Below are 15,457 nucleotides of genomic sequence, written 5' to 3'. Positions count from 1 at the left end.
TGACATTTTCTGTAGCACTTTACAGTGCACATAGTCATGTCACTGACTGTCCGCAGAGGAGCTCACACTCTAATCATACCATAGTCATAGTCTAATCTCCCACCATACTATTATTTATATAGCACTGACATTTTCTGTAGCACTTTACAGTGTACATAGTCATGTCACTGGCTGTCCGCAGAGGAGCTCACACTCTAATCATACCATAGTCATAGTCTAATGTCCTACCATATTATTATCTATTTATATAGCACTGACATTTTCTGCAGCACTTTACAGTGTACATAGTCATGTCACTGACTGTCCGCAGAGGAGCTCACACTCTAATCCTACCATAGTCATACTTTAATATCCCACCATATTATGATGTATTTATATAGCACTGACATCTTATGCAGCACTTTACAGAGTACATAGTCACTGCCTGTCCCCAGAGCTCACAATCTAATCCCTACTATAGTCATGTGTCTCTAGCATAGACAAAGGCCTTATCTGTTATACAGATAACAGGTAACATACTGACTGTATTGAAAATAATGTAATGAATAAAATTGCTTAATTTTTTTTTCATTATTAATTTATCCGTTTTTAGTCAGTGTTTGCTCCATTGTAAAAATCTTTCCTCACCGATTTACATTCTGAAATGTATCACTGGTGGTGAAATCTTTAGTCCTGTTAGGTGCAGCTCTGAGGAATGTTTCTGTCTGAGAAGCCAGTTAAATAATGCCTGGTCTCCCAGTGTATAGCAAACCAATTAAAGAGCAAGAAATCCCCCTTTGAAATTAACACTCTTGATTACAATGTGTTTGAATAATCAAACTTTATTAGCCAACAACAATAAAAGCAATTAAAACCAAGGCATGGCCATCAGTCTTCTGAGTCCCAATAATGAAAAGTATTGTGATCCCAACCTGGATTGGTCCATAGAGTGCATCACCACACCGCAATATCAGTATAAATGCATGGAAATAAGGTGTGATGTTGGCTAATAAAGTTTAATTATTCAAACAGGCTGTAGTCAAGAGTTAATTTCCTGATATCAAGGGGGAATTTCATGTCTTTTAATTGGTTTGGTATATACTATTGAGTCAAATAGGAGGGCCACCTGCACTATGATGAATTTGGGGGTGGGGGAGGAGACGACACCTCTCATTACCTACCTACCTTACACTGGGGGGTCTACTTGTACTGGGCACCTCTGGATACCTATACTGGGGAGGATACCTCTGGATCCCTATACTGGAGGGACACCTCTGTCCTAATGCTGGGGGCACCTCTGGCTACATAATACTGGGGGGCGCTTCTGGCTACCTATTAGTATTAGTGGTATTGGGGAGGTGAAATATCAGTGTTTGCCATGGGTGCTGTATTGCCCAGATACACCCCTATATATATCTATAGGAAGTGCTGAAACCAGAAAAATTATCTTATATACTCGCGTATAAGCCTAATTTTTCAGCACAAAAAATGATGGTGGAGCAGGTTTCGTTAATGGCAGAGGAGTGTAAGGCTTGTGCACTAGTGATCCTGCTCTAGCCAACTGGCTCCCTGCTGTGTCCGTGCCCCGCATCCCCTGCAACATGGTGTGCAGTGTGCTGGTCAAGACTACCTGTATCCCCTGGCTTGTGGAGCGGAGAATGCAAGCGTGTCAGTGGTGCAATAATCTGGGATTCTTCCTGTGTGGCAATCACTATTTCTCATATCTAGAAGAGCCCAGGAGTAATGATGGCTAAAAGTAAATGCGTGCTACGGTACCACCCGTGTACCAAGGGGTCCCAATAGCAAAAAATCTAATTAAGGACCGGCACCGCGGTGCCAGTCCTTACTTGGATTTTTTTTTATTTCTCATATCTATGATGTCATCATAGTGTCGTCTTAAGACACAGCTCTATCATTCTTGAAGCACATCTGGCTATGGGGAGGGGGCTGATTGTACTGAAGGCAAATCTGGCTACTGTGAAGGGGGCTTATACACAAGTCAATCACTTTTTTCCCTGGTTTCTGAGGGAAAAGCGGGTATCTCGGCTTATATGCGAGTCAGCTTATATGCGCGTATATACGGTACTGTAAATATGGGTATCCTATATTAAAAAAAATGCAGGTGTCGGTGGACATGTGTGCCACTCGGCTCCATACAGCACACGTGTGGGGCTGTCCTGTTGCATATGCGTGCATGGTTGCTAGCACGGGCCCATGCATGCTAAAATAGCAAAAAACTTTAAAGTGAAAAATAAGAAAGCCCCCTACAACCTAGCGCCTGTTAATGTTGTGGGAATAATAGCTAGTCGTGAATAATTTACTGCATCCTACTATATGTCACCTCTTTCATCCCTTTATCTATCCCTGCATATGGGAACTGTTATGTCTTTGGGTCTTATTTATTAAAAAATGAAGACATTGTTTACAATATTTCCTATTTTTTAATTAAAATAAAATACATTTTTTACTATGGAACACAGTAAGTAAATAAATCAGTTGTACAGCAAAAATAAACTTATGAGATAATGAATTGTATGTGCTAAGAAATAGAACATTAGTAGCAAAGGAAACAGTCTCATATTGTTTTCCAGTACAGGAAGAGTTAAAAAAAGCCTTTCAGTTATCTATGCAAAAGAGCATCTCTGAGCTATTCCACCCACTGAGTGGAAGACAAGACGGTCCTGTTTTCTGAAGCACTTGGAAACAGCCAAGAAACAGTGACAAACAGATTGCGATAAGGTTATACTGCAGGAAAGTTCAAAGGGTCTTATTTCTGCTTTGTTCTATAGCTTAAAAGACACAGGGCCTGATTCACAAAGCGGTGCAAAGTGTTAGCACGCCTGTGAAAAACCCTTTATCACGCCTAAACTCAGTTTAAAATGAAACTCGCGCGAAATTCTGCGCGCAAAATTTTGCGCGCGGTGCAGTGCGCGCGATGCGCCCATTAATCCCTATGGGCGCTGCGCGTGGAATTACGCGATTGCGCGCGTAAAACTTTGCGCGCGGGACTTTGCGCGCGATACAGAGCACAAATCGGTGCTAACTCAGCAGTGCAAAGGTTATCACGCCTAAAGTCTTTTAGGCGTGATAACTGAGTTATCACCGCTTTGTGAATCAGGCCCACAGTGTGGTTTCTAAACTTCAAATTTGACAGAATGATGTAATGTTATAATTTTCTATATGGTATTAATGTTCTATTTGTTATCTGTTATCTGTACTACACATACATTTCATTATATCCTACGTTTTGTTTTTGCCTGAGGCTTGCTTTAAAACTATAAAATAATTTCCAGAATAGATTTTGCTGTTGAGCACTGTAGCCTGCACTTTCAGTTCCGGGTGTCTCTCTGCCAGCCCTTCCTCAGGCATGCTGGGAATGCAATCAGCGGTACACAGGCCGGGTCTGGCCAGATGCTTTGATATCCGCGCTCATCAGCTGCCTGCTGATGCCGCTGTGCTGTAGGTGAACACATGTCAGATCCCGAGTGCGGCGGGAGAACGTTTCCCCGTTGTCTATACCCGGCCTGCCAGCTGGATACTACGCCCTATTGACGTTGGCACCTCCGGACAGTCTGCTGGCTCTAAAACCCACTGCAGAGAAAATGCAGCATAGGTGGAAGGAAGACCAGGAGGAGAAAAAATGTATTTGAAATGACTAGAAACTTTTTTTTAGGAATATAAAAACATCCAGCAGTCTAGAGCAATATGGAAGATGACTGTAGGTGGAGGTCGTGGCCTGTATAGTCTCAACTCCTACAGGGATGTGTTTGTGGTAAACATGAAGCCAGCGGATACACAATACACCTCAACAGAAATTATAATCGCGTCAATAAATGGTTTAACCCTTTGCAGACCGACGCAGTTGAAAACTATGTCATGCTTGTGGCTGTTAGCCTCAGACATGACGTAGATTTCGCACTACATGCATTCCCGCCGTGATCGCGGGCACATGACACCGGAGATGAAGGTGTCAATTGACAGCTTAATCTACTGGTATTAATCAGGAGCCTCGCTGATTGGCTTCTGATCATGTAATCACTATGATCACCGGTGAGCACAATGCAAACAATTCACACTCGCCTTCCGCGTTCCCCCAACGATTGCAGCTCCTGACCGCCCCCTGGTATCCAGCCATGTATTAACTGGAGTATGAGTCCTTGCTTGATGATGTCATCAAGCCAGGACCCCGTACTTGTGTTAGTACAGGGCTGGCTGCCGTGATGCCGGTCACGGCTGTTCAGCGCTGGAGAGAGGAGGAAAATGAGTAATACTTACCTATCTTCGCATCCTTCTGCCGACGGTAAGGTGGGGGCCACTAGACCACCAGTTTTTGCCCGTCTTTTTACCTGTTCTAGTACCGGTATGTTAATGTCCTTCCTATAGTGTGGTGCCCAAAACGGTATCCCACACTCCAGATGTGACCTTACAAGTGATATATACAGAGGGAGTAGTACACTAGCAACTAGTGATTAGAAAACCTTTAAACAGTTTGCACACAACTGTTAAAGGACCACTCCAGCGAATCTTACAGAGCTGACAGGTTTTGGACTAGTCCATCTCCTCGTGGGGTTTTCTTTGTTTTCAAAAGCATCTCCTAAACTGAAGTTGCTAAGTCTAACTGCTGTTAGGGAGGGAGGTTGGCTGATATCTTACAATTTGGCAGTTAGACTTAGCAACTGCCACTCTGGAAAGGCTTTGAAAACAAAGAAAACCCTGAGAATCCCCCATGAGGAGATGGATTAGTCCAAAACCTGTTGGTTCTATCAGATTTGAACTGCTTACTTCTTTTGCTGGACTGGTCCTTTAAGCGTATAGGTCTGCAGTTTCCCAGTTCTGATCTTTTTCCCTTCTTAAATTAGGGAAACACATTAGCCAAGATAAAGTGGTCTATCTATAACTGAACTCAGCTCCCTCAATACTCGGGGTGGAAGTAATCTGGGTCAAGTGCTTTATCTAACTTGATTATATCTAATCGTGTCTTTACACCTTCCAGTGTTAGGCAATTCACGCTGAATGAGGTCGCCTACATATCCCTCAAACTGGATCTTTAGTGTCAACAAAACATACACAATGTCCGACAGCATTATCTCCTGCCTAACCTCGCCAGCCAGATGTCACTCCATCGCCCACTGTGCTGTCATTCCTGCTCCCTTCTCCATACAAAGAGATGCGTTTCTTAGCTGTAGCCGTAGAATGCCTCTGTACACTGATCCTGCACCGCAGTATGGCCCAGTAGATCGCACTCGACCCTGATGAATAACATTCCCTTATAGCTTAGGAGTCTGCTGTGTGTGTACTGATAACCAATCAGCCAGCCAGACCAAGGAGTTGCTGATTGATAAGCTGGCGGTGATTCATTAACTAGCTGGAGGATGTAATTGACAGCTTGTGTCATTGCGGCATTTGAGAGCTGGAATAAATTGACCCAGCCTGAGAAATTCTGACATGACTTTTCTTTGTCTGTTGTAGCCGACTTTGCACCACATACCTGGTCTGGAGGTAAGTCAACTTTTTTAGGATCTTTTTTATTTATCCACAGCCCCCCCCCCCCCCCCTAGAGCAAGCAGAGTGTGGCAGCAGCGTTATACATTACCTGTTGTCAGCACAGCTGGCGCCAACTGCACCGTACAGTGGAGTGGCAAGGAGATAGACTGCACTCATTAGGGCTGTTTTTACGCCCCTGGCTGCACAGGTACTTTGATTGCCCATAATATTGCATTGTAAAGTTAAGTTCTGACAGTGGGCAATATGGCAACGGAATGTAAGTTGTTGCATTTTGGCTTCAGCAGGTCACAGTACAGATGATGGCTTGCAGGGATTGCCACCACTGTAGGTCCTGTCAGCTGTGTTGTTGGTGTGGAAGAGGCTGGGCTTTGCTTTCTAGACACAGCAGTTTACCCCTTGAGGAGTTTCCAGTTGATGCTTATCAGACAGACAGGACCTGCTGGGGTCATCCTTGTAAATACTGTTAATATATTTTCATGATGCCTCTGGGTTCGTACACATGTACAATGAATGTCACCCAACAGGGATCACGGTGGGACAGGCAACATTGCAGGGCCAACATTGTAGAGATGTGTCGTTAGCCTGCAGGCCAGTGATGTGTTCTGTTGCTATGCTTAGCGGAGCACCGACAGAGCGGTGAGGTCGAGACATCACCCGGCGGTCAGGGTGAGTGGGGAGAACAACAGTCTCGGCCAGCGATCTGCCGAATCTCTCTGTCTGGCTGATCCTTGGCCGAGGCGTCAGTACACAAACTAGTTTCTCAGCAGAGACAGTCGTTATTGGCTGGTTATTAGTTTCATCTAGTGTGTGTGGTCTGTTCCATGCGCTTCAGCGATTGCCAGATATTCCTACTATCACCTAATGCTGCCAACTTGAATTATGTCGTTTCTAATGTGTAGCCTTTCGGCCTCTCATTATATTTTCTTCACAACAGGGTGAAATTTCAGGAGTCCTCGGTGAGGTAAGAGCCCCTCCCGCAATACATATCGTGGCAGACATTTTGTACGCAGAGATAATTTTCAGCCTATCAGTTCCACCGCAGCCGGTGACATCACTAAAGAGGGAGGCACTGGCTACCAAGCAGAAAGTCTGAGTTCTTACACTTCTGCTATGCACTGGCATTCCAAAACGGGCGGGGCATTTCCAATACTGGGCAGCCTACATGCCAATATAATTATTATCGTTATTATTTTTCATAGCACCATTGTTTCTCATGGTGCTGTATAAAAGTACATATTCAAGATAACCACAAACAAAACCAATGCCAAACATTATTAGTCTGGCGGCAGAACCCTGATTTGTACATAATCTGCATGTTATATAAACTACCAAGAAAATGATCTTGAAACATTATATATTAACCCTTTAGCAGCCAGTTTATTTAGAGGTTTGCAGGAGCTCCAGGCCAATTTATTTTAGAGCATTTTTTTATTTCTTATTTGCTACGTTTCCTTGCTACTAATTTGTATTGCTGCAAAGTGTATTTATGACCTCTTGTCACTAGGGGGCAGTGTGAGACAACAGGATGTCTGCATTCAATTTCTATGTCCTCTGCTAGCAGAGAGACATAAAAGCATTCTAAGAATTTACAGCACATTCAGTTCAGCCGCCTAAGGTCAAAGGCAGCGCACTTATGCCAAACAAGATAATTCCTTTGAAGCTGATAATGGGTTAATAGTAGTGTCAGTCTGGTAATGCAGGTAAATCATGGCAGCTACACTGAACATCACGTGCTAAGGATCTATTTTTTTTTTATTACATGGATGGGCTCAATTCTGACTTCCCTGCAGGCATGGCTTCCTGTGTCTATTTGAAAAGGGTGCTTGTGAAAAAAGGCTCCTTGTGTAGCACATATATGCCAAATTCAGCTGCAAAGGGCGCCTGGTGTAGCCCATATATGCCAAACTTGGCTGCAAAGGGCTCCTGGTGTAACCCATATACTAACTTTGACTACAAAGGGCGCCTGGTGTAGCCCGATATATGCCAAATTCGGCTACAAAGGGCTCCTGGTGTAGCCGAAAAAGCTAGTTTTAGTTTATAAAAAGGATGCTGTTATAGGCAAAATTTGTTGGGCTATAAAAGGGCTTTAGATATAGCTGAGAAAAGTGATTACTATGACCTAACTTATCCCTACTCTCACACAGAACCCTCCCCTGATGGTGCCTAACCTTAACCTCCCTGGTGGTACCTAACCCTAACCCCTCCCTGGTGGTGCCTAGCCCTAACCCCCCTGGTGGTGCCTAATCCTAACCACCCCCTGGTGGTGCCTAACCCTAAGACCCCCCTGGTGGTGCCTAACCCTAACCACCCCCCTGGTGGTGCCTAGTCCTAACCCCTCCCTGGTGGTGCCTAACCCTAAGACAGCCGATGGTGATTACTATAACTTAACTTCTCCCTACTCTCACACAGAACCCTCCCCTAATCCTAACCCCCCCTGGTGGTGCCTAACCCTAAGACCACCAGGTGGTGCCTAACCCTAAAACTCCCCTGGTGGTGCCTAACCCTAAGACCCCCCAGGTGGTGCCCAACCCTAAGACTCCCCTGGTGGTGCCTAACCCTAAGACCCCCTAGGTGGTGCCTAACCCTAAGACCCCCCCCAGGTGGTGCCTAACCCTAAGACGCCCTAGGTGGTGCCTAACTCTAAGACCCCTCAGGTGGTGCCTAACCCTAAGACTCCCCTGGTGGTGCCTAACCCTAAGACCCCCTAGGTGGTGCCCAACCCTAAGACTCCCCTGGTGGTGCCTAACCCTAAGACCCCCTAGGTGGTGCCTAACCCTAAGACCCCCCTCAGGTGGTGCCTAACCCTAAGACGCCCTAGGTGGTGCCTAACTCTAAGACCCCTCAGGTGGTGCCTAACCCTAAGACTTTCCTGGTGGTGCCTAACCCTAAGACTCCCCTGGTGCCTAACCCTAAAACTCCCCTGGTGGTGCCTAAACCTAAGACCCCCCAGGTGGTGCCTAACACTAAGACCCCCCAGGTGGTGCCTAACCCTAAGACCCCCCAGGTGGTGCCTAACCCTAAGACCCCCAGGTGGTGCCTAACCCTAAGACCCCCCCCCCACACTTTTGATGCCTAATCCTAACCCCCCTGGCACCCCCGAATCAAAAATCTCAGCTATAAAAGGGTGCCCTTTTGTAGCAGAATCAAAAACCTTGTAGCTGAATAAAATATATGGGCTACAAAGGGGGTGCCCTACTGTAGCCAAAAACCTTGTAGCCAAATAAAATATGGGCTACAAAGGGCCACCCTACTGTAGCCGAAAACCTTGTAGCCGAAAAGATATGGTCTACAAAGGGGTGCCCTACTGTAGCTGTAAACCTTGTACCCCAAAAAAATATGGGCTACAATTATATTAAAACTCGGGCGCCCTTTTTCACCACCTAGTAGCCGATATTTGCATAAATAACATTGATGTCTGCGGAGGCACCCTTTTCATACAGGCAGCTCAGGCGCCCTTTTCAACGGATCCCATTGCTTCCTTCCTGAGGTTTGTGTGATCTGCACTACCTGCCATGCATGGCTGGCAGTTACAATCAGGTTAGGGTGATTCCGGCAGCCATTTTGTTCTGCGAATGAGCATCACTTCGGTAATTGGTACGGTAGCTTTCATTTTCTGACAAGGCATTGCCTCTGAGCAGGTGAGTATATGCATTGCATTTGCCCAATAAAAAAATTCTTGGCATTACACCTTAAAGTGGACCTGCAAGTGCTTTGCTTACTGAGCTCTTATAGTTTCAATGGGATCAGCGGGGGGAACGCTGAGTTGAGTAGATGGGCGGATCGCTTGTGGGTTGGGGGTTGCTGGCTGCCGTACACACATCTGATTATAGGAAGAGCCGGTCGTTATCGGGCGCCTCAGGTGACTTAAGTCAGGCGTGTGTGCGAGGCTTAGCGCTTATGTGTATAAGTAAGCTTTGTGAACCAACCCCAGTGTCACTTTCTGCTGACAAGACCGAAAGCCAAAACAGAGGAGGAAAAGCCCTTTACCTGTTTGGGATGCTTCATATAGAAAGTCCTGGAAGCAGATGGCTGCAGCGAGGAGTCACCCTTCACCTGGGTACTTAGAGAATCTGCATGCTGGCATGGCTTATGCTTTCTTGCCCAGGTTGTGTTCTCCTAATGCTGTCTGCCATGTCTGCCTGGATACAATGAATTGCATGTCTGGTTTTGTGATGTCTTACCGCCACCCCTTATCCTGAGGGCCAGTACACCTGCATTAGAGCCTGGCCTTGTGATGTCCTACCTCCACCTCTTATCCTGAGGGCCAGTACACCTGCATTAGAGCCTGGCCTTGTGATGTCCTACCTCCACCTCTTATCCTGAGGGCCAGCACACCTGCATTAGGGCCATGGCCTTGTGATGTCCTACCCCCACCTCTCATCCTGAGGACCAGTACACCTGCATTAGGGCCATGGCCTTGTGATGTCCTACCTCCACTTCTTATCCTGAGGACCAGCACACCTGCATTAGAGCCTGGCCTTGTGATGTCCTACCTCCACCTCTTATCCTGAGGGCCAGTACACCTGCATTAGAGCCTGGCCTTGTGATGTCCTACCTCCACCTCTTATCCTGAGGACCAGTACACCTGCATTAGGGCCATGGCCTTGTGATGTCCTACCTCCACCTCTTATCCTGAGGGCCAGTACACCTGCATTAGAGCCTGGCCTTGTGATGTCCTACCTCCACCTCTTATCCTGAGGGCCAGTACACCTGCATTAGGGCCAGGGCCTTGTGATGTCCTACCCCCACCTCTCATCCTGAGGACCAGTACACCTGCATTAGGGCCATGGCCTTGTGATGTCCTACCTCCACTTCTTATCCTGAGGACCAGCACACCTGCATTAGAGCCTGGCCTTGTGATGTCCTACCTCCACCTCTTATCCTGAGGGCCAGTACACCTGCATTAGAGCCTGGCCTTGTGATGTCCTACCTCCACCTCTTATCCTGAGGGCCAGTACACCTGCATTAGAGCCTGGCCTTGTGATGTCCTACCTCCACCTCTTATCCTGAGGGCCAGTACACCTGCATTAGGGCCGTGGCCTTGTGATGTCCTACCTCCACCTCTTATCCTGAGTGCCAGTACACCTGCATTAGGGCCATGACCTTGTGATGTCCTACCTCCACCTCTTATCCTGAGGCCCAGTACACCTGCATTAGAGCGAGGGCCTTGTGATGTCCTACCTCCACCTCTTATCCTGAGGGCCAGTACACCTGCATTAGGGTCAGGGCCTTGTGATGTCCTACCTCCACCTCTTATCCTGAGGACCAGTACACCTGCATTAGGGCCTGGCCTTGTGATGTCTTACCGCCACCCCTTATCCTGAGGACCAGTACACCTGCATTAGGGCCGTGGCCTTGTGATGTCCTACCTCCACCTCTTATCCTGAGGGCCAGTACACCTGCATTAGGGCAATGACCTTGTGATGTCCTACCTCCACCTCTTATCCTGAGGCCCAGTACACCTGCATTAGAGCGAGGGCCTTGTGATGTCCTACCTCCACCTCTTATCCTGAGGGCCAGTACACCTGCATTAGTGTCAGGGCCTTGTGATGTCTTACCTCCACCTCTTATCCTGAGGACCAGTACACCTGCATTAGGGCCTGGCCTTGTGATGTCCTACCTCCACCTCTTATCCTGAGGGCCAGTACACCTGCATTAGGGCCATGGCCTTGTGATGTCCTATAGAGATGGGCCGAACGGTTCGCCGGCGAACGGTTCCAGGCGAACTTTGGGGGTTCGCGTTCGCCTGCATCAGGCGAACTTTTGCGGAAGTTCGATTCGCCCCATAATGCTGTATTGAGCAAAATTTTTAGCCTCCATTTCACTGTCAGCAGACATGTTATTGTCAAACACACTGCTTGAGAACCCGCCCACCCTCCCTTCAAGCTAGGTCCTTTATACCATTTGACTCAGTTGTCTGGCTACACTAATTAGTTATGGGACAGCTGCTACACACTCTGCTAGGGAGATTTTAATTGGCCTTCCTCCACCCTCCTCCCCTTCTACCTATTCCCTCCTACCGGAGGGAGGAGGGTCTCTTCTGCCAGGGAATTATACTATTTTAAAAACCAGTATACATCATACCATAGCTGGGAATACATACATGAGTATACATCATACCATAGCTGGGGATACATACATGAGTATACATCATACCATAGCTGGGAATCGAACCCAGATCTCACTGTGTGGTGGGCATGTCACCCTTAGCACTGTACCACTACAGAAGTAAGTGAAGCTAGCCTAAAATTTAACATTTATGCTCAATGCAATAGAACCATTAGGTTGCTTAAAGGAGAACTGTAGTGAGAGGTATATGGAGGCTGCCATATTGATTTCCTTTTAAGCTATACCAGTTGCCTGGCAGCCCTGCTGATCTATTTGGCTGCAGTAGTGTGAATCACACCAGAAACAAGCATGCAGCTAATCTTGTCAGATCTTACAAATATGTCAAACACCAGATCATACCATAGCTGGGAATCGAACCCAGATCTCACTGTGTGGTGGGCACATCACCTTAAGCACTGTACCACTACAGAAGTAAGTGAAGCTAGCCTAAAATTAAACATTTATGCTCAATGCAATAGAACCATTAGGTTGCTTAAAGGAGAACTGTAGTGAGAGGTATATGGAGGCTGCCATATTGATTTCCTTTTAAGCTATACCAGTTGCCTGGCAGCCCTGCTGATCTATTTGGCTGCAGTAATAATAATAATCCAAACATTTGTATAGTGCTTTTCTCCTATCAGACTCAAAGCGCTCAAGAGCTGCGAGCCACAGGGACGCGCTCAAGAGGCCACCCTGCAGTGTTAGGGAGTCTTGCCTTGAACTCCTTACTGAATAGGTACTTGACCTAGCCAGGATTCAAACCCTGGTCTCCCATGTCAAAGGCAGAGCCCTTAACCAGTACACTATTCAGCCACTGTAGTGTGAATCACACCAGAAATAAGCATGCAGCTAATCTTGTCAGATCTTACAAAAATGTCAAACACCAGATCTGCTGCATGCTTGTTCAGGGTCTAGGGCTAAAAGTATTGGAGGCAGAGGATCTGCAGGATAGCCAGGTAACTGGTATTGCTTAAAAGGAAATCAATATGGTAGCCTCCATATACCTTTCACTACAGTTCTCCTTTAACATTTATGCTCAATGCAATAGAACCATTAGGTTGCTTAAAGGAGAACTGTAGTGAAAGGTATATGGAGGCTACCATATTGATTTCCTTTTAAGCAATACCAGTTACCTGGCTATCCTGCAGATCCTCTGCCTCCAATACTTTTAGCCCTAGACCCTGAACAAGCATGCAGCAGATCTGGTGTTTGACATTTTTGTAAGATCTGACAAGATTAGCTGCATGCTTGTTTCTGGTGTGATTCACACTACTGCAGCCAAATAGATCAGCAGGGCTGCCAGGCAACTGGTATAGCTTAAAAGGAAATCAATATGGCAGCCTCCATATACCTCTCACTACAGTTCTCCTTTAAGCAACCTAATGGTTCTATTGCATTGAGCATAAATGTTAAATTTTAGGCTAGCTTCACTTACTTCTGTAGTGGTACAGTGCTTAGGGTGATGTGCCCACCACACAGTGAGATCTGGGTTCGATTCCCAGCTATGGTATGATGTATACTCATGTATGTATCCCCAGCTATGGTATGATGTATACTCATGTATGTATTCCCAGCTATGGTATGATGTATACTGGTTTTTAAAATAGTATAATTCCCTGACAGAAGAGACCCTCCTCCCTCCGGTAGGAGGGAGGAGGGAATAGGTAGAAGGGTAGAAGGGTGGAGGCCAATTAAAATCTCCCTAGCAGAGTGTGTAGCAGCTGTCCCATAACTAATTAGTGCAGGCAAATGGTATAAAGGACCTTGCTTGGAGGAGGGAGGGTCCTCCAGCAGTGATGTGTATTTCACTCAATTAGGTGTGGCTCCAGGTATTAGAGCTTTTGAAACATGTTTTCTATCATTTTTCCAGTTGATAGAATTTTTTTAAACTTTCAAAGTTCGCCTCCCCATTGAAGTCTATTGCGGTTCGCAAACTTTTTCGCGAACCGAACCTTTCGCGGAAGTTCGCGAACAGGGTTCGCGAACCTAAAATCGGAGGTTCGGCCCAACTCTAATGACCTACCGCCACCCCTTATCCTGAGGGCCAGTACACCTGCATTAGGGCCAGGGCCTTGTGATGTCTTACCGCCACCCCTTATCCTGAGGACCAGTACACCTGCATTAGGGCCATGGCCTTGTGATGTCCTACCTCCACCTCTTATCCTGAGGGCCAGTACACCTGCATTAGAGCGAGGGCCTTGTGACGTCCTACCTCCACCTCTTATCCTGAGGGCCAGTACACCTGCATTAGGGTCAGGGCCCTGTGATGTCCTACCTCCACCTCTTATCCTGAGGACCAGTACACCTGCATTAGAGCGAGGGCCTTGTGATGTCCTACCTCCACCTCTTATCCTGAGGGCCAGTACACCTGCATTAGGGCCTGGCCTTGTGATGTCTTACCGCCACCCCTTATCCTGAGGGCCAGTACACCTGCATTAGGGCCAGGGCCTTGCGATGTCCTACCTCCACCTCTTATCCTGAGGGCCAGTACACCTGCATTAGAGCGAGGGCCTTGTGATGTCCTACCTCCACCTCTTATCCTGAGGGCCAGTACACCTGCATTAGGGCCAGGGCCTTGTGATGTCCTTCCTCCACCTCTTATCCTGAGGGCCAGTACACCTGCATTAGAGCCAGGGCTTTGTGATGTCCTACCTCCACCTCTTATCCTGAGGACCAGTACACCTGCATTAGGGCCATGGCCTTGTGATGTCCTTCCTCCACCTCTTATCCTGAGTACCAGTACACCTGCATTAGGGTCAGGGCCTTGTGATGTCCTACCTCCACCTCTTATCCTGAGGACCAGTACACCTGCATTAGGGCCATGGCCTTGTGATGTCCTACCTCCACCTCTTATCCTGAGGGCCAGTACACCTGCATTAGAGCCAGGGCCTTGTGATGTCCTACCTCCACCTCTTATCCTGAGGGCCAGTACACCTGCATTAGAGCCTGGCCTTGTGATGTCCTACCTCCACCTCTTATCCTGAGGGCCAGTACACCTGCATTAGGGCAATGACCTTGTGATGTCCTACCTCCACCTCTTATCCTGAGGCCCAGTACACCTGCATTAGAGCGAGGGCCTTGTGATGTCCTACCTCCACCTCTTATCCTGAGGGCCAGTACACCTGCATTAGTGTCAGGGCCTTGTGATGTCTTACCTCCACCTCTTATCCTGAGGACCAGTACACCTGCATTAGGGCCTGGTCTTGTGATGTCCTACCTCCACCTCTTATCCTGAGGGCCAGTACACCTGCATTAGGGCCATGGCCTTGTGATGTCCTATAGAGATGGGCCGAACGGTTCGCCGGCGAACGGTTCCAGGCGAACTTTGGGGGTTCGCGTTCGCCTGCATCAGGCGAACTTTTGCGGAAGTTCGATTCGCCCCATAATGCTGTATTGAGCAAAATTTTTAGCCTCCATTTCACTGTCAGCAGACATGTTATTGTCAAACACACTGCTTGAGAACCCGCCCACCCTCCCTTCAAGCTAGGTCCTTTATACCATTTGACTCAGTTGTCTGGCTACACTAATTAGTTATGGGACAGCTGCTACACACTCTGCTAGGGAGATTTTAATTGGCCTTCCTCCACCCTCCTCCCCTTCTACCTATTCCCTCCTACCGGAGGGAGGAGGGTCTCTTCTGCCAGGGAATTATACTATTTTAAAAACCAGTATACATCATACCATAGCTGGGAATACATACATGAGTATACATCATACCATAGCTGGGGATACATACATGAGTATACATCATACCATAGCTGGGAATCGAACCCAGATCTCACTGTGTGGTGGGCATGTCACCCTTAGCACTGTACCACTACAGAAGTAAGTGAAGCTAGCCTAAAATTTAACATTTATGCTCAAT

General features: G+C 47.2%; 1 protein-coding gene across 6 annotated transcripts in view; it reads left to right on the top strand.

Annotated features, from left to right (window-relative positions):
- Positions 1-15,457, top strand: part of DYSF (dysferlin) — a 456,891-nt gene that overhangs the window by 283,265 nt on the left and 158,169 nt on the right. For 5 of the 6 annotated variants that reach the window (XM_068274344.1, XM_068274325.1, XM_068274335.1 and 2 more), the window contains 2 exons: positions 5,449-5,478; positions 6,419-6,445. The exons of the other annotated variant lie outside the window; for it this stretch is intronic. In XM_068274344.1, the coding sequence (XP_068130445.1) occupies positions 5,449-5,478; positions 6,419-6,445 (57 nt within the window). The remainder of the gene's footprint in view (positions 1-5,448; positions 5,479-6,418; positions 6,446-15,457) is intronic. 6 annotated transcript variants of the gene reach the window in all.

The sequence above is a fragment of the Hyperolius riggenbachi genome, chromosome 1, assembly GCF_040937935.1.
Source record: "Hyperolius riggenbachi isolate aHypRig1 chromosome 1, aHypRig1.pri, whole genome shotgun sequence".
In the NCBI taxonomy this organism is placed as follows: Eukaryota; Metazoa; Chordata; class Amphibia; order Anura; family Hyperoliidae; genus Hyperolius; species Hyperolius riggenbachi.
This window is presented reverse-complemented; position numbering and strand designations above follow the sequence as displayed.